This window comes from Scyliorhinus torazame, chromosome 2 (assembly GCF_047496885.1).
Source record: "Scyliorhinus torazame isolate Kashiwa2021f chromosome 2, sScyTor2.1, whole genome shotgun sequence".
NCBI classification, from domain to species: domain Eukaryota; kingdom Metazoa; phylum Chordata; class Chondrichthyes; order Carcharhiniformes; family Scyliorhinidae; genus Scyliorhinus; species Scyliorhinus torazame.
The window spans coordinates 173,290,543-173,310,783 of NC_092708.1; the positions used below are offsets into that span (position 1 = coordinate 173,290,543).

Genomic DNA, 20,241 nt, shown 5'->3' on the forward strand with positions numbered 1-20,241 from the left:
GGTATTGGAGATGGCCGGGACAGGAAATCAGTGTCATCCCAGGACTCGAGCTCCGGGGTGTCCTGCGTTTCGGGTTGATGCTCTTGTCTGTGTCGGTGTCCTGATCGCTGCTTGGCACCTGGGGCTCTGGCAGGGGCTGGGGGCAGGGGACAGCAGAAGGACCCGCTCCATCACCGGCAGCTCCTGCAAGACACAAAACAGGACCAATGATTAGAATGTGGGGGTGGTGGGGGACTGTGGAGCGTGGATGAGGGTAGCGTTGAGGGGGGGGGGGGGGGGGGGGGAGACGCGGGGAACTGCAACTCTGCGGGATCTCACTTCCTCATCCGACGCCGATCTCCATCCTCGCAACTGCCCTTCCTCGGGCCCGCCTACTATATCCAGGGCCCTCTGCTCTGCCGTGGTGAGGGGCCGCAGGATCCGGTGGTTCCCCCTCCAGTCTTTACCCGCTCCTGGTGGTTATGGGCGGCCTTCTCCTGCTGGGGTGAAAAAACAGATAATGCACAGTGTTAGACAGTCTGACACATGTAGCCCAGGGGATGGGTAGCTGGTGGCTTCTGTGGCCAGGACACCTGGCCATGGTGGCCGATATGGGTGCTGGCATGTGTTGCAGGCTGGGAGTGCGGCTGCCCTCCTGTAGGAGGGGGTGAGGTGGGGGTGGGGATGGAGGGTGGAGTTACAGGTGTGTGGGTTACGGGGTTGGTGCCAGGGGCACAGTGCTGTCTACTCACCCTGGCCGCCCTGAGGAGGTAATTTCCTTTATTTGTTCCTGCATTGCTGGCCAGTCCGGATGGTGGTGTTCATGCTGTTGCTGGCCTCTTCCTAGGCTGGGATACAGGGTCACCCGCCTCTCCTTCATGGCGTTCAGCAATGTCTCAAGCTCGGCGTCCATGAACCTTGGTGCGCACTCCTCGCTGCCATCTTGCTAGCTGGGATGATGTGTGTATGGGAGTGAAGTGTGCATATGTGGCTGCAGCTTGTCAGTTCCCTGAGTGTTAATGCGAATCCGGCACCGGTTCTCATTGGAATCGATTGTGTTCCAAGTGGTGCCGATGCTAGCCCCTTGTTGGTCACTGAATCGGTCCAGGTGCGGCGCCAGTTTTGCTGTCGTGGAAGTCCACGAATCCTGCCCCTGCGTCAACATTTAGTCTCAGGAATGGGAATGGAGAATCCAGCCGGTTGTGTCTGATTAGAACTATTCCTGAATTTCCACATCATGCACCAGCCATCAGGGGCTCGTTTAGCACACTGGGCTAAATTGCTGGCTTTAAAAGCAGACCAAGGCAGGCCAGCAGCACGGTTCAATTCCCGTACCAGCCTCCCCGAACAGGCGCCGGAATGTGGCGACTAGGGGCTTTTAACAGTAACTTCATTGAAGCCTACTCGTGACAATAAGCGATTTTAATTTCATTTTCATTTCATTTCAATACACATTATGCAACAGGGGCTGTTTAGCACAGGGATAAATCGCTGGCTTTTAAAGCAGACCAAGCAGGCCAGCAGCACGGTTCAATTCCCGTACCAGCCTCCCCGAACAGGCGCCGGAATGTGGCGACTAGGGGCTTTTCACAGTAACTTAATTGAAGCCTACTTGTGACAATAAGCGATTTTCATTTTTCAATACCTAATTTCTTTGATCAGGATTTAAAACTGCATAACTGTTTTGGTGGAATTGTATGTGGGTAAAACTATTTGGATGAATCATCTCTTAGAAAGTTGCTTTAATACTATTATTGTTCAGAATGTGGATTCTTACTTGAAAGTAATTTCCTTTATTTGACCTTGCCAGACTGATTGGAATTTTTATCGTGTCACTGGTGAAAGCTCCAACAAACATGCAAAAGATTAAAATATATTCTGCAGAGACTGAGAATTACTGCAAAATATTCTGTATTGATTGCAGAAGACTAAGATCTTTAATGATGATTAGTCTATTGGAAATATGTCAGTCATACTGATACATTGATCTCTTGGGATTGTAGGTTGCAAAACTCTGCTTATAAGTGTGACATACCAGGTTTTCATGTGGGAAATATTCAGTAAATTTACATATTTCTCTGATTTTACTTTATAATCTAAATTATCACTCAACAGAAAGACTTTGTCAGATATTTCAGAATTGAAAGTATGAGGGCTGTGTTCATGCAGGTCCATTTCACTTTTCCATTTCAATAGAATTTTGGGAATCATACATTTGTGAAACTGCTAAGTTTTAATACCTGCTCTGAAAACCAGGAAAGTGAGAGCAGTTTATAGGTTGAGGACTAAATGTCTTTTATGCACACTGGTCCTAGATCTGCAGTGTGTTCAAAGTGCAAGGTTACAGCTAGTGTGCGTGAAGGACTGTCGTCGGGCTGAGAATTCATGTCCTATTTTTGGACACGGGATCACAATTTATGATTTGCTTATGGCAGTTCTGTAGGAGGTGTGCAGCAAGAAAATGTGGTGCTCCCACCTCATTACCATGTTTATAACACCGGGATGAGCATCCTCTATGCCCCTGACTGCCTCTTCACAATGCTGGCTACCTCTACTTAGCAAGGGCCTGATCCGCATTTTGCTGGCAGCATGGTGTTTCACCAGCTTGCTCGTCTTAAAAGCAGACTGTCTTTGTTAAAGGGAAGCTGCCATGAATAAAATTGATGGAATTTAAAACATGGTTGTGGTGATGTGCATCACTGTAAATACATGTAAGCTAGACAGACACTAGAGGGAGCACCAGAAGTATCACACACACACACACTCAACCAATAGATAAGTTAGATGGGAGGCGACCAATGGACATTCACCATACACAAGGAGGTGACACGACCACAGGGGGGCATTACACCAACCCATACATAAAGGACACCACACACATGATCAGCCCCTTTGGCCAGTGGAGACAGTCAGTGAGGAGAGGCACAGGGTTGATTCATTATCACACCCACCACGTGGAAGACAGCAGATGGTTAGTCAGTTTAGGTAGCTACAATAGGATTAGCAGTAGTGTCGAACTCAAGTTATAAAAGTGTACATAGTGTAAATAAATGAGTTGAAGTTATTTACACGTCTCGACCTTCCTTGACAAATGCAACACAAGGAAGCCGCTTATGTTACAAAGGAAACATAACAAAACATGGTAACAGTAGTGAACTGCTTAAAATCCAGATAGCCATACCTCAGCGTACAGTGACAACCAGCAATACCCAGGCAAGATGTACGGGCTCCCTATTCCGTAGCCGCTCCAGTGCCACGGCGATCTCCGCGAGAACTGGCAGCGATTGCGGCAGGCGTTTGAATTCTACCTGGTGGCAGCCGAACTTAAAGACCTGGCCGATGATGAAAAAATAGAGTTTCTCCTCACCATCGCCGGTGCAAGAGCAGAAGAAATCTTTTAAAAATTCAAGTTCTCCAAGGGGCAAAACAGGTACGACTCCAGACAGTCCTGGACAAATTCGGCAAATACTGTGAGGAAAACACACCAATCAGCGAGGAAAGGTAAGAGAAGCGCCAGTACTCACCTCGAGGTCGAAATCCCGGACCAGAGTGCGATTTGGGTCGAGGTCGGCGGCCATCTTGCTAAAGGGACTACACTAGCGCAGTTGCGCGAGAAGTGCGCAGAACCGGAAGGTTCGTTTGCGCATGCGCGAGACGCCATGCATGCGCAATCAAGAAAACGGCCATCGGTAAAGGAACAGCGATCTGCGCATGCACAATCGCTTCCTACGTGCTACATCACGCGCGTCATGACGTCAGAGGCCCCAGACAGCACCAATTTAAAGGGGAAACGTTCCCAAATCCAATTGAAAGGGGAAACGTCCCAAATCAAAAAAAAAAAAATCTTTTAAAGCTGTAAAACAACCTTCCTTCACCTGGAAATTGAACCAGGAAATGAATTTAACCTCCGAGGAACCCTGCAACAAGCAGTTACCTACGCACAAACCGATGATTCCGACCTCGAATACTTCAATACCGATCTTTACATTTTTTCTGGACCTCGCGAGCCCAATGACAGCTCCATGGTCCTAGACGACTACGACCCGGATGAACCTTTCGTGTTGCACATTGGCGACCCCCGCATTGAATCCGACGCAGATGCGGATTCACTTTTCGGATTTGAGGATCTTCAACCCAGCAGATATGACGTCCCAACTCATCAGTGCAGGATGATGCTGCAGCCTGAAATTAAGAGACAGAAAGCGGTACAAGCCCACAGAGAGCGCCCTGCTGCCACACAGAGCATGGTCCACGCCCCGCTCAGGGTTCCCGACTCTACGAAAGAAGACATGCAAGACTCCACACCGCAGTCCTTGCAGGAACAAGACGTGACTCCAGTGTCACAAGACTCCACAGCAAGCTCGTGGACAGACTCCACAATTGCAGAAACGCATGACTCCGATGCGCAGTCCTTGCAGGACAAGACCATGAGGGTCTAGCAACCTCCTCTGACCAACTAGCGGCAGATGATGCAAGTCTGCCATGCTCACGTAAACAGCAAGAAGACTATAACAGTCGACCACGCTCCACTGCACAGCAGGACGACCATGACGGTCTATCATGCTACAATGAAGGGCACAGCGCTGACGACTGTTCAAGCCCAAATGAAGACAAGCCAAAGGAATCGCCTCTTCCAAGCCCGAAGAAAAAAGGATTATGCGCTGACCTTCAGGATCATTCTAGCCGAAGAGATATTAACAATGCTGCACAGTCACAGAAGGATGCTGAGGACTTGCTAAAGAAATTGCTTGTATGTCTAACTTGCAAGGAGCAGACTGAAAATTGCCATTGCTTTAGTACGGATCGAAAAAATGGACAAGACATTGATCCTCAGGTAATGGAAATAACACAACCTGAATCATATCTACAGCAGGGACAACTGTCTCCCTTCAACACAAAACCGCAAAGTCCCAACTACAGAGACCAGCAGTTAGTCAGTAATGACTCTTCAACCCCTGATGGGAATATTAATCGCATTGAACCTCTGCACACTCCACTGCTAAATGAGCAGAACATTGGAGCAAGAATCCTGAGGACACCGACATCGAGTAGCCAGATAAAGCACTTAAAACCCGCAGCAGTTTCAAGTGAACCAATTGTGCTTTCCAGTGATGGTGAAGATGCAGATAAGGTCGACCCGATTATCCATTGTACCACATTAACTCCAGAGATTAAGCATTTATGTCTGGGGAGTAGAATGTGGGCAATTGAGAACCGTAAAAGAGAGACTGTGACTGTGCCAGTCCCAGCAAAATCAGAGTCAGAGACTATGAAGGCATGTACATTAGAAAAGGATGCATATGAAGTAACTGAGAAGAAAATTGAAACGGACTGTTCTTTGGAAACTAGTACAATGACGAAAGAAACATTGGATCTAACATTTGATGCCCTACATATGGGAGAAATTGAGGGAAATGAACAAGGTTCTGTAATGTCTGGGGGAAGATTTAAAATTCCAAAGAAGAAAAGCCCAAATGAAGGACAACGGCAAGACAATGACAGTCCACCCACATTGTTTGCACCACCAGATGAAAACTTTGACAATTTACCCAACCCTAGTGAACAGCAAGCAGCTACTGAGGATCTACCCACAGTATGTGAGACGAGTGACGACAGCATCCCACTTCCCATGCAAAAGGTGCAAAGTGACAGACCTCAGCTAGCGCATACAGAGGTACTCGACGATCACTGTGAGACCACTGGTGACTTCGGTGACACCACACTACTTCCACCCTCAATTGCTCGAACCTCTCCACTAGTCAATGCATTCCTGCATGTTCCGACTCCAGACGTGCAGTTTCAAGAAATCTCAGCTGACTCCAGTGAACCTGCTAAGACTCCGGATGGGGAGCATCAACAAAAAACAGACCAGACTCCAGATGGGGAGCAACCAAACGCCGACTCTGATTCACGTAAGCCAGACTTTACTCCAGACAGGCAGTGCCGCAACTTCAGTGATGGCACGCTCAGGGTGACAGCAGATGCCACAACGACAGGAGATGGATCACGTGACAATCACACTGGGTCAGCAATAACAAGCAGCAGCTACAGTCCAAGAGGAATACACCAATTTTCACCACAGCTATGTCCACACATTTGTTCCACACCGGCAGTGCGGCCAATGACAGCTCATGCTGGACAAACCCAGTATTCAAGCCTGCAGCAGCCAGCAGTCTATGCAGCATATTCTCAAACAGGCCAGCACTACGGATTGCCCACTAATGGAATCAAGACCAAAGGAGGACTACCACCAGCGCAATCTGCACTACAGACTGGATGCCTTACTTACTGCCCAGGATTTGCTGCACCACAGCCTGGCCAGACAGCATATTCCTATCAGATGCAAGGTTCTAGTTTCACACCATCACCAGACATTGATGCGAGCAGCAATTCTGTCTCCAAATCAACATGCTTCAATGCTTCTCAGCAGAATCACCCTTCCAGCACAGCATGTGGCCAGAACCAGTATGCACAGTCTCATCCGACTTCAACATCTGGCATATCCATGACCTCGAATGATACTGTTGATGGTACCTCTTCAATGTCAACGACCTATCAACTACAAGATGCCATCCGACAGCACCACCACAAAAATAAAAAGAAAAAAAGAAAAAGACTCCAAAGCGGACAGTGCAGTGATTCGACCACTTCTTGGTTCCCGTTGATGGCGTTCATAACCAAGAAAGACATTTGACCATGATGATTGATGGTTTATGGACTCACATGAATGATTTGGACTTATTGTTTAATCACCGTTCCCATGACTTGTATATACCTTACCTTCTCTATCTGTTCTTTGTTCAGTTTTTCTTAAAGTGTACAGAAATTATGAACATATAAAAAGGGGAGGATGTGGTGATGTGCATCACTGTAAATACATGTAAGCTAGACAGACACTAGAGGGAGCACCAGAAGTATCACACACACACACACTCAACCAATAGATAAGTTAGATGGGAGGCGACCAATGGACATTCACCATACACAAGGAGGTGACACGACCACAGGGGGGCATTACACCAACCCATACATAAAGGACACCACACACATGATCAGCCCCTTTGGCCAGTGGAGACAGTCAGTGAGGAGAGGCACAGGGTTGATTCATTATCACACCCACCACGTGGAAGACAGCAGATGGTTAGTCAGTTTAGGTAGCTACAATAGGATTAGCAGTAGTGTCGAACTCAAGTTATAAAAGTGTACATAGTGTAAATAAATGAGTTGAAGTTATTTACACGTCTCGACCTTCCTTGACAAATGCAACACAAGGAAGCCGCTTATGTTACAAAGGAAACATAACAAAACAATGGTGAATAAAACATCAGGGCAGTGTGAGCGTTGTACCATGATGAATATGGCACTGGAGTCACTCTGTGGACATGATGAAAGACACCATGGAAGAGAAAGTGTGACACTAATGAAGAGGTCCTCTCACTTGAACCGACTCTTGCCACCTCACCGGATCAGAACATGGTGGGTCAAGCAGGCATGTGTGTGCACAAGATCATAAATATAGAAGTAGGAGTAAGCCATTTGGCCCAGAAAGGACACTGTGAGATTCAATAAGATCATGCTGATCTGATTGTGGCCTGAACACGCACGTTAACAGAGGGCATCATCCAGAGCTAGCTCTCTTCACAGTAGCTGTTCCATCTGCCTGTCATGCTGCAGGACAGAGGCACTCCCTTTGTCATTCCTTTATTTTTTGATATTGTTCTTCCTGTTAATAGTTTTTTTTTCTCCCCACCACGGTCCCCTCCCAACCAGGCTCTCTGCCTTCCGAGGTTGTTTCTTTATTTCTGTTTTTCTTTTAATTTGAGAAAATATTTTATTCAAGGCATTTTCACATACACACACAAAAAAAATCAGAAGAGCAACAGAACAATGAACAACCACACCCTGCCTGCCCCCTGACACCAACAAGGCCGGCAGGGTAGCACAGTGGTTAGCACAGTTGCTTCACAGCTCCAGGGTCCCAGGTTCGATTCCCGGCTTGGGCCGCTGTCTGTGCGAAGTCTGCGCGTTCTCTCCGTGTATGAGTGGGTTTCCTTCGGGTGCTCCGGTTTCCTCCCACAATCCAAAGATGTGCAGGTTAGGTGGGTTGGCCATGCTAAATTGCACTTTGTGTCCAAAAAGGTTAGGTTGGGTTACTGGGTTGCAGGAATGGGGTGGAGGTGTGGGCTTGGGTAAGGTGCTCTTTCCAGGAGACGGTGCAGGCTCGATGGGCCAAATGGCCTCCTTCTGCACTGTAAATTCTATGATTCTATGAACCCCCCCACCACATCTTGCCTTCCCAGTTAAACCTCCTAACCTCCCCCAACCCACGCCCTCCCCCTTGCTGATCCCTCAATCCTCCTTAAAGAAATTGATAAATGACTTCCACCTCCTGATGAACCCTTCTGCTGACCCCCTCAAAACGAACTTGACTTTCTCCAGCCTCAGGAATTCTGCCAGGTCACTCACCCACACTCTCGCTTTTGGCAGCTCCGAGTCTCTCCACCCTAGCAAAATCCGTCTCCGGGCTATCGGGGAGGCAAAGGCCAATACATCGGCCTGTCTCACCCCCTGGACTTCCGGATCTTCTGACACCCCAAGTATCGGCACCTCCGGACCCGGAACCACCTCCACACCTATAATCTATTCCTGCAAAGAGCCTACTCATCCTAGCCACCGTCATATGAGCCCTACGTACCACTTTAAACTGGATGAAGCTTAACCTCGCACATGACAAGGACACGTTCACCCTCCACAACACCTCCGCCCATGTCTCAGCCCCCCTCTTCCCGCCCAACTCCTCCCATTTACGCTTCAGTCCCCCACCAGGGTTCCCTCCCACTCCATCAACTCCTTAAAGATATCCAAAACCTTCGACAGCATCTTGTCCTACAACCCCAGGGGCGGCAGCCCTCTCCTTGCGAAGTCCAGATCCTGCAGGTATCTAAATCCATTCCTCCTGGGCAACTCATACAGTCCCCCAGGTTCTCCAGCCCCGCAGATTTTCACCCTATAAACACGTCACCGAAGTGCTCCATACCTGCCTGCTGCCACTCCAAAACCTTGCAGCCAGCCCCCCCGGCGCAAACCTCTTGTTATTACAGATTGGTGCCCACACCGAGGCCCCTGCAAGCCCCATATACTGCCACCACTGCCCCCATACCCTTCGGGCCGACACCACCACTGGGCTCACGGAGTACCGAGCCAGTGAGAACGGTAAAGGCACCAAAACAAAGCCCTCAAACACATACCTCTATACGATGCTGCCTCCACCTGCCCCCACCCTGATCCTTTGCCCACGGCCCATTTCCTTACCATCGCAATGTTCATCGCCCAATAATAGTTCATGATGTTCGGCACCGTCAGCACCCACTCCCCTCGGGATCATCCACTCCCATGCAAACCCAGAGATCAGCTCACTGAAATATAAACAAAAACAGGTTCTGAAATATAAACAAAAACCTCGGCAGCACCGTCATCTTCATTGTCTCCACCCACCCTACCAGCGACAGCGGCAGCACATCCCACCTATAGGTGGCACAGTAGAACAGTGGTTAGCATTGTTGCTTCACAGCACCAGTGTCCCAGGTTTGATTCCCGCTTGGGTCACTGTCTGTGCGGAGTCTGCACGTTCTCTCTGTGACTGCATGGGTTTCCTCCGGGTGCTCCGGTTTCCTCCCACAAGTCCCGCAAGACATGCTGTTAGGTTATTTTGGACATTCTGAATTCTCCCTCTGTGTACCCGAACAGGCGCCGGAATGTGGCGACTAGCGGATTTTCACAGTAACTTCATTGCAATATTAATGTAAGCCTACTTGTGACATTAATAAAGATTGTTATTATTAAAGTCCACGTTCACCTGCTTCACCAGCTGAGCCAAGTTCAGTTTATGACACTGCGCCAACTCCACCCCACCTGGATGCCCAAATACCAGATACTCACCCCCACCATCCTAAACGGCAATTCCCCTAGTCTGCTTTCTTGCCCCCTGGCCTCAATCGGGAATCCTCGCTCTTTCCCATATTCAATTTGTACCCTGAAAACTGGCGAAATTCCCCAGGACCTCCATAATGCCTACAATGCTGCCACCACGTCCAAAATATATAACAACAGGTTGTCTGCATTCAATGAGACCCTGTGTTCAGCGCCCCACCGCTCAATGCCTCTCCAATCCCTCGACGGCCTAAGTGCCATTGGCAGCGGCTCTATTGCCAAGGTGAAAAGCAATTTGGAGAGCGGGCACCTCTGCCTCATCCCCCGATATAACCCAAAGTACTCCGAACTCACTCGGTTCATCCGCACACTCGCAACTGCTGCCCGATACAACAATTTCACCCAGCCTACGAAGCCCTGCCTGTACCGCCCCAACACCTGCATGAAATACGCCCACTCCACCCAATCAAAAGCCTTCTCTGCGTCCATCACCACCACTAACTCCACCTCTTGCCCCTCCGAAGGCATCATAATTACATTGAGTTACCTACACATTCGCTGACAACTGCCTTCCCTTCACAAAATCCGTCTGATTCTCGCCGATCACCCCAGCACACAGTCCTCAATTCGCAATGCCAGCACCTTTCCCAATAACGTTGCGTCCACATTCAATAATGATATCGGGTGGTACGATATTTTTGATTTTCTATGTTCTCTTACTTTTGGTCCTCTGTTAATATCTGGTTATAATCAGGAAAAGCGCCAACCACTCTGTTTGCTCGTTTGACTCACCAGTTGTGTTTCTACTGGCCAAGCAGACCATAAAGTAATGAATTTTATAAAAGAACAGCTGCTACTGGACCTGGAAGTTTGTGATCCAAGATCGCCACTATCTTTTTAAATAGCTATAAAAGTTATGACTAATGCTGTCGTGTCATTGTTTTTATGTCCTTATTCCTAATCTGTTGAATGTTTCTTTGCCGAAGTACACGGGAAAAAGAATTATTACCTTGTTGCTTTGAGAGACCTAAATTTATATCTGCAGATATATATATGTTAATATTTGCCCATGGTTCTTTTGTGACAGTTTAGCTCAATTAGCTTCTTCATTTATGGGATCACTCATTCAAGCCAGTCTCTTTGGTAGTTTAATTATAAATTACCTCTCCTACTACATTGTTCATGTTTTTGATAATTTTGCGATATATGTGTGGTAGTCACCACTAGCTGTATTATATGTATTACAGTAAGACACATATACTAGAGGTACATGGGTAAATCCCTGCCTGCTGGCTCTGCCCAGTAGGTGGCGTATAAATGTGTGTGCTCGCCGGTGTGCAGCCATTCTGGTAGCAGCTACAGGAGGCACAACATCTTTGCTCAATAAATCCTCGATTATTCCACTACTCTCGGCTTTGTGGTGATTGATAGTGCATCAATGTGATAAACAGAAATAGAAATTTATAATAAACTGTTAATGTGTTTAGTTCATAAGATGTTCAAAGAAAATTACACTGCAGTTGAAACAGGGCTTTTTTTTAAACCTTTCAGTGCTTTCCTAAGACCAAAGCTGGGCAAACAGTATGAAGCCTCCTGTGTGGTATGTTATCTTATTTTAATATTGAATGTATACTGTGGTTACAAAGGTAACAATGAAGCATCTGTTCATTGCTGAAACCTGATACAAATGTCAGTGAGCACTTGTTTTTAGTATGGTGCTATTAAAGGTCATTACCTCATGACTAGCACTTATTACTATCCCAGGAAAGACCGATTACCCTAAACAATATACTCAAATTTCCAGTTGATAGCTGAAAGGATGATTCAACTAGATTTCATGTCTTAAGACTTTATTGGAACAAACAGACTAAAAGCAATTTGACTAAGTACTATTTTTGCAGGAAGCAGATACTTTAAATGACAGAACCAAACTTTTCCCTTTTTCTTTTAAAACAGCCTAAAAACCCACTTCGCAGGTATACTTTACACTGTCGCTTAAGTAATTATTTAGTTTTCCCGGACCTAGTCCAAAGTGATTATTTTACTTTCATTCTTTTCATTTCCCAGCTTGGTAACTTTTAGCCTTAGAATTGTCTTTAGGTTGAATGGTTTTCCTGGCCATTCTCCTTCAAGCACAAGCTAGGTGAGTGTTCCAGCTTCATTTCAAATCCTTAGGAATTTGACCTTTTCAATCCAAGCTTTAGCTCCCACCTACACACCTGCATAGTGAACCATACAGATTTTTGACTTCTAGCTGCCCCTTCTCTCCTGGATCCTGATGGACTGCTGTGTCTATGAATTTTGAAAACCTTTCCCCTCTCAAAGCACATCGCCATGTCATCATGAATAATATTGGCTTTGTATCCAGGTAGAAATGTTGATTAGCCGACCTTGACGCACCAACTCTCTCACCTTTGAAATAAATGGACAGTTAAAGCATATCTGTTTATAATCCAACATTCATGGAACTTTGAAGACAAGGATTCTAAGCATTGCCACCAAGTGTGAATACCCCACACCTTCTTTCCATCAAAACAACCCTTTAATCTTAAACAGCCAAGTAACTCAGGCCTGTTTTTAGGCAGACTTCAGAACAGGTCACATGTACCCTTCATTTTACTCTAAATTAAAGATGCAGTCCCGAACATAAACGTCTTATTTATAAAACACCCTTGCTATTGAACTCAATAATTACCTTCATCACCACCAGTCCACAGTAGTCACAGTCATTATTACCTACAGGATGTATTGCAATAACTCTGGAAAGTTACTTTTATAGTATCCCCCAGAAGCATAACCTCTAACGCCAAGAATGATGAAAGGAGCAATGTGATGGGAACACTATTACTTGAAGCTCCATCCAAATCACATACTAGCCAACTTGGACATAAAGCACTGTTTCTTCATTGTTGGGCCAAAATCCTGGAATTCCCTACCATCAGCACCCATGCACATCAAGTTCTTTAACCTATAACCAGCATTTTTGCTGATGTTTTTTTCTTATATCATGTAATACAACCATAAAGTAATCACAAGTTTCCATCTGCACCCACGTTCACAAGATGTTGTTTCTACCTCCTGCAAGCTCTTAGCATGAAAGATGTGTGGAACTAGGGAGCGATACAGGAACACTTACCTGCAAAGCATATGTATGGTGAAGCGGAATTAGTACCGCTTGTGGAAGGATTGCATTAATTTATTTTAACTGTGTTTTATTGGTTTCTAGTCTTTTGAACGTGTTTTGGTGGAGTGCAAGTTACATGGTCTTTCGCCTGCACTCTCAGAGGCCATCCAGAGCATTACACGTTGGGAACTAACACAGGCTGCCTTGCCACATGTACTTCATTGCACAGCTACACTACTTTCAAACCGGAATAAGCTTGGTGAGTGCTTCCCCTCTACCTATTAATTTTTCTGGAAGGTAAACAGTGGTTGTATTTTCAACAATTTTGGAAGCATTTTGGATATTTGTATTGTGGCGAATTAGGGGTGGGATTCTCCGACCCCCCCGCTGGGTCGGAGAATCGCTGGGGGCTGGCGTGAATCCCGCCCCCGCCGTGTCCTGAAGTCTCCGCCACCAGAGATTCGGCGGGGGTGGGAATCGCGCCGCGCTGGTCGGCGTGCCCACCCCCACCAATTCTCCGGCCCGCGATGGGCCGAAGTCCCGCTGCTGGAATGCCTGTCCCGCCAGCGTGGATTAAAGCACTTTTTGAACGGTGGGACAAGGCGGCGCGAGCGGGCTCCGGGGTCCTGGGGGGGGGCGCGGGCGATCTGGCCCCGGGGGGTGTCCCCATGGTGGCCTGCCCTGCGATTGGGGCCCACCGATCCGCGGGCGGGCCTGTGCCGTGGGGGCACTCTTTCTTCCGCCTTCGCCATGGTCTTCACTATGGCGGAGGCAGAAGAGACCCCCTCCCCTGCGCATGCACAGGGATGGCGTCAGCAGCCGCTGACGCTCCTGCGCATGCGCGGACCCGCATCGCCCGGCGAAGACCTTTCGGCCCCGGCTGGCGTGGAGCCAAAGGCCTTTCCCGCCAGCCGGTGGAGCGGAAACCGCTCCGGCGTGGGCCTAGCCTCTCGAGGTGAGGGCTTGGCCCCTAAAGGTGCGGAAACTTCTGCACCTTTGGGGTGGCCCGACGCCGGATTGGTTCTCGCCACTCCATTACGCCGGAACCCCCCGCCCGCCGGGTAGGGGAAAATCCCGCCCCAGCTTTTTTATAAACCATGTGTGCACTGCCTAGTAGCTAAAATCTAATTTGAACTAAATGCACATTTCAGTAAATATATTAACATTCTCAAGTACTGAACTAAAAGGTGTAAGGTAAAACAGATTATTTCTGTAAATCAATTTAGGCAATAACTCTTATCAGTGTTAATTATTAACTGATTATATAGAAGTGTCAAGAGAATGATAACTCGGGTATTTCTATGCTGTAGCAGTACAGAGAGGTATGGTGGGCACTGTCTTCTGCTTAAATCATTGACAAGCTTTACTGAGAGATTGGTGGCAGATATTAGGAATGATGAACAAAGTAAACCAAGGTCCTAAACATGACATCTAAATTAGTAGCAGATCCATTTAATTGCACTGAAATTGTTTTTAATGTTTCAGTATTTTTTTGAGAAGGGAAGATAACCTTTGAAATAATTCCTGAGCAAGAAAGATGCATTTGAAAATATAAATGTTTAGGCTTTCAGTTCATCAGATGAAGAGTGCCAGTGCTGAGAAATGGAACATGTATCAGGATATAAGTATGTTTGCATAATTACCTCCAGCACAGTTTGAATGTTGCAACTTGAAAGAAGACAGAATATTGGAATGTTGCACAGAAATCATGGAACTTACATCTGGTTTCTTTACCTAAACTACAAATTCTATCATTAAGTGCACTTAATAGCTGCTAATTACAAAACGATCTCAGTTCGAAGTCTTAACCTTTGAAGGCAAATTTTGAAATGGAGATCTAGAGCCGGAGTTTCATGTAGGAATGGGAAAATGCGACTTAGGCACCTTTTCAGCTTCCAAAATGCAAGGCCCCTCCAAACCCCATTCCTGCCATATTTGGATCTATGAGGGATGTGTACGGGGAGGAGTCAGGTTTTATGAGCTGCAATGCAATGTGAGGTAAGCGCAGGAGTAGTGTGGCTGTAGAGGTAGGCTGATAAGGAGGCACACTTGAGTTTTCGAGGACCATAAGACCATAAGACATAGGAGCAGAATTAGACTACTCGGCCCATCGAGTCTGCTCCGCCATTCAATCATGGTTGATATTTTCTCATTCCCATTCTCCTGCTTTCTCCCCGTAACCCCTGATCCCCTTATTAATCAAGAACCTATCTATCTCTGTCTTCAAGACACTCAGTGATTTGACCTCCACAGCGTTCTGCGGCAAAGAGTTCCACAGATTCACCACCCTCTGGCTGAAGAATTTCCTCCTCATCTCTGTTTTAAAAGATCGTCCCTTTAGTCTGAGATGGTGTCCTCTGGTTCTAGTTTTTCCTACAAGCGCAAATATCCTCTTCACGTCCACTCTATCCAGGCCTCGCAGTATCTTGTAAGTTCCAATAAAATCCCTCCTCATCCTTCTAAACTCCAACGAGTACAGAGCCAGAATCCTCAACTGTTCCTCATACGACAGGTTCTTCATTCCAGGGATCATTCTTGTTAATCTCCTCTGGACCATTTCCAAGGACAGCACTTTCTTCCTTAGATACGGGGCCCAAAACTGCTCACAATGCTCCATTTAAAAAAAAAATGTATTTTATTACAAACGTGTATCAAAGCAGGTTACAGCAAGTAAACACCCCAGGAAACATATTTCCCAACAATCAACTATACAGTCTGTACAGATATTTCCCCTTTTTCACCCCTCCCTCTCCCCATCACCCACCCCCCTGTGACGAATAGCTCCTCAAACATGGTCACAAACATCCCCCACCTTTTCTCAAACCCCCCTGCTGAGCCCCTTAACTCATACTTTATCTTCTCTAATCACAGGAAGTTGTACAGGTCACCCAACCATGCTGCTACCCCGGTGGTGATGACGACCGCCACTCCAGCAAAATTTGGCGCTGTGCAATCAGAGAGGTGAAGGCCACGACATCGGTCTTCCTCCTCTCCACCAAAGGGCCCGTGTCCACCTCCTCCTCCACTACCCTGGCTAAGACCGTGAACACTCCCGCCCAGAATCTTTCCAATTTTTGGCAACCCAAAACATGTGCCCGTGATTCGCTAGCCCCCGGCCACAACTCTCACACTCATCTGCTACCCCCTGAAAGAACCCACTCATTCTCGCCCGAGTCATATGCACCCTGTGCACCACCTTAAACTGTATCAGGCTCACCCTTGCACAAGAGGAGGTCCCGTTTACCCTTCGCAGTGCCTCACTCCATACTCCCCAATTGATCTCCATTCCCAACTCCGCTTCCCATATCTCCTTGATCTTCACCTCCCGCTCACCTCCCTGCTTCCCCAGCCACTTATATATATCCCCAATTTTTCCTTCCCCTTCCACATCCGGAAGCAGCAGTCACTCCAGCAGGGTGTACCCCAGCAACCTAGGGAACCCCCTCCAGACCTTTCGTGCAAAGTCCCTAACCTGCAGATACCTGAACTCACTGCCACTCGGCAGCTCTACCCTCTCCCTTAGCTCCTCCAGACTGGCGAACCCTCCTTCCAAATACAAATCCCTCATCTTTACCAGCCCCACTTCCCTACATACACTATCCAAACCCCCGGCTCAAACCCGTGATTCTCGCACAGCGGCATTAGCACTGACATCCCTCCCGTCCTAAAATTCCTCCTCAGCTGATTCCGTATCTTCATCGTGGACTGCACCACTGGGCTCCATGAATACCTACTCGGAGCCTACACCCCATCAAAAAACCTACTCTTCCTGGCCACCGTCATATGCGCCCTATGCACTTCCTTGAATTTAATAAGGCTAAGCTTAGCACATGACAAAGATGCATTCACCTTCCTCAAAGTCTCCTCCCACATCACAGCCTCCATTTCCACCCCGCACCCCCAACTCCTCCTCCCACGTCCATTTGACTTCGCCTATCAGGACTCCCTCCCAGTCCATTAACTCCTTGTAAATCGCGGATACTTTACCCTCACCCACTCCTGCTTTCGATACCACCTTATCCTGTAGCCCCGGGGGCAGCAGATCGGAAACGGACGACACCTGCTTCCTCACATAATCCCAGACCGATAAGTACCGGAACCCATTCTCACTGGGCAGCTCATGCGCCTCCTCCAGTTCCTCTGAGCTCGAGAAGCTACCCCACCAACAGGTCCCCAAACCACTTGATCCCTGCCAGTCACCAGCCCCGAAACGCCCCGTCCAGCTCCCGGTACAAGTCTATGTTTCCTCCAAATCAGTGCCCACACCGAGGCACCTTTCAGCTTCTGATGCTGCCACCACTGTCCCCCATACCCACAGGGCCGCCACCACCACCGGGCTCATGGCATACATGGCCGGCGAGATCAGCAGAGGCATGTCAACAATGCCCCGAAGCTCATGCCCTGAGAAGGGACTGCCTCCATCTGCTCCCCCACCACCCCGTTCCTAACCATGGCTATATTCGCTGCCCAATAATAATTCATTATAGTTGGCACGGCCAACCCTCCCCGCGTCCCCATTCCAACAGCACCTCCTTTATCCATGGAGATTTCACCGCCCACACAAACCCCAAAATCACAGCATTAATTTTCCTGGAAAAAGATTTAAAAATGAAGATCGGGAGGTTCTGGAAAACAAATAAGAGCTTCGGGAGTATCTACGTTTTCACTGTCTGCACCTGCCCCGCCAGCGATAGCGGCAGCACATCCCACCTCTTAAAGTCCCCCCTCATCCCCCTTCATCTGTTCCACTAACTGGGGCAAATTCAATTAATGCAGTTGTTCCCAACCCATGCTATCTGGATGCCCAAATACCTAAAGCTCGCCTCCACCACCTTAAAAGGCAGCTTGCCCAAACTCCTCTCCTGCCCCTTATCTCGATCGGGAAGATCTCACTCTACCCCATGTTTAACTTATATCCGGAAAACCGGCCAAACTCTCTAAAATGTTCATAATTCCCCCAATACCTCCCAGTGGATCTGATATATAAAGCAGCAGATCGTCCGCATATGGCGAGACCCTGCGCTCCTCTCGCCCCTGCACTCCTCTCGCCCCTGCACTCCTCTCGCCCCTGCACTCCTCTCGCCCCTGCACTCCTCTCGCCCCTGCACTCCTCTCGCCCCTGCACTCCTCTCGCCCCTGCACTCCTCTCGCCCCTGCACTCCTCTCGCCCCTGCACTCCTCTCGCCCCTGCACTCCTCTCGCCCCTGCACTTCTCTCGCCCCTGCACTTCTCTCGCCCCTGCACTCCTCTCGCCCCTGCACTCCTCTCGCCCCTGCACTCCTCTCGCCCCTGCACTCCTCTCGCCCCTGCACTCCTCTCGCCCCTGCACTCCTCTTGCCCCTGCACTCCTCTCCCCCTGCACTCCTCTCCCCCCTGCACTATCCCTCTCCATCTCCTTGACACTCTAAGCGCCAAAGCCAGTGGATCTATTGCCAAGGCAAAAAACAATGGGGAGAGTGGAAATCCCTGTCTTGTCCCATAGTGTAACCCAAAGTACCCCAAACTCACCCGATTCGTCCGTACACTCGCTACCGACGCCCTGTACAACAATTGGACCCAGTCCACAAACTCCTGCCCGAACCCAAACTGTCCCAGCACTTCCCACATATACTCCCATTCCACCCGATACAGCGACCACCACCTCCACCTCCTGTCCCTTCAGGGGCATCATTGTCACGTTTAATAATCGCGTAACATTCGTCGACAGATGCTTCCCCTTTAGAAACCCCAACTGCTCTTCCCCTCTGACCCACGGCACACAGTCCTCAATCCGCGAGGCCAACTTTGCCAGCAGTTTGGCATCCACATTTAGCAGTGATATTGGGCGGTAGGACCACACTGCTCCGGGTCCTTATCCTTCTTTAATATTAAGGATATCGAAATCTGCGATAATGTAGGGAGGAGTTCCCCCTTACCCCTCACCTCGTTGTATGCCCTTAACAGCAGGAGCCCCAGGGCCCCTGAAAACGTTTTGGAAAATTCTCCAGGAAACCCATCCAGGCCCGTAGCCTACCCTCGCTACATCAGCCCCATACCCTCCATCACCTCCACCAATCCAATGGAGGCTCCCAGCCCCTCCACCAGGTCCTCCTCCACCTTTGGGAACTCAATCCTGTCTATGAATTGCTGCATTCCATTCCCCCTGGGGCCTCCAATTCGTAGAGCCTCTTATAAAACCCCTCATATCCCATTCACCCCCACCGGGTCTAGTACCACTCTTCCCCTCCCATCCTTCACCCTTCTGATCTCGCTCGATGCCTCCTGCTTCCTACGTTAGTGAGCCAGCATCCTGATTGCCTTCTCCTCATACTCATACACTGCCTCTCTGGCCTTCCGCAACTTCCCATTGTCTGCCCATGGACACCAACCCAAACTCTATCTGGAGCTTCTGTCACTCTGGGACCATAAGACATAGGAGCAGAATTAGGCCATTTGGATCATCGAGTCTGCTCTGTGATTCAATCATGGCTGATATTTTTCTCATCCCCATTCTTCTGCCTTCTCCCCATAACCCCTGATCCTCATATTAATCAAGAACCGAGCTATTTCTGTCTTAAAGACACTCAGTGATTTAACCTCCACAGCCTTCTGCAGCAAAGAGTTCCACAGATTCACCACCCTCGAGCTGAAGAAATTCCTCCTCATCTCTGTTTTAAAGGTGTCATGGGAATGTCACTTTAAGAAATGTTTGTCTGCACAAGTGGCTGCTGTGATGTCAGAGTGTGGTGGAGCTGAGCTCTGGCTCTGCTTTTTAGTTTCGCTTTGAGGAAAAGCTTGGATGCGTCTGTATTTTTTGGTTTTGTTTCAGTGTTGGAGCTGAAGCCAGCCAAAGAAGGTGTAATTTTGATCTCTCTGCCATCTAAAGACTATCTCTAGATCATTTGGTGAATTCAGAGTGATAATTGCTCTCAGTAGAGACTTTAAACCTGATGGGCTTCTGTTAAAAGGGTTTTTGTCTTGTGGATGTCAAAAGGAAAGTTTAAGGATTACTTATAGTGTTGTATTCTTTGGGGGGGTGTATTTGAATTGATGGTTGCTAAGATGTTCACTGTATGTTTTTAAAAGGTTAACTGAGTTCATAGAATAAACATTGTTTTGCTTTAAAAATTACTTTTAAATTTCTGCTGCACCACACCTGTAGAGTGGGCCATGTGCTCCCCTTACCACAATCTAGTAAAAGTCGTGGGTCAGGTGAACTCCATGATACA

The 20,241-nt window shown here is 48.1% G+C and overlaps 1 protein-coding gene across 5 annotated transcripts in view; it reads left to right on the forward strand.

The window, feature by feature from the left end:
* unc80 (unc-80 homolog (C. elegans)) overlaps window positions 1–20,241 on the forward strand; it is a 599,468-nt gene that overhangs the window by 27,360 nt on the left and 551,867 nt on the right. For all 5 annotated transcript variants that reach the window (XM_072480367.1, XM_072480341.1, XM_072480351.1 and 2 more), the window contains exons 2-3: window positions 11,461–11,509; window positions 13,136–13,292. In XM_072480367.1, coding sequence (XP_072336468.1) covers window positions 11,461–11,509; window positions 13,136–13,292 — 206 coding nt within the window. The remainder of the gene's footprint in view (window positions 1–11,460; window positions 11,510–13,135; window positions 13,293–20,241) is intronic.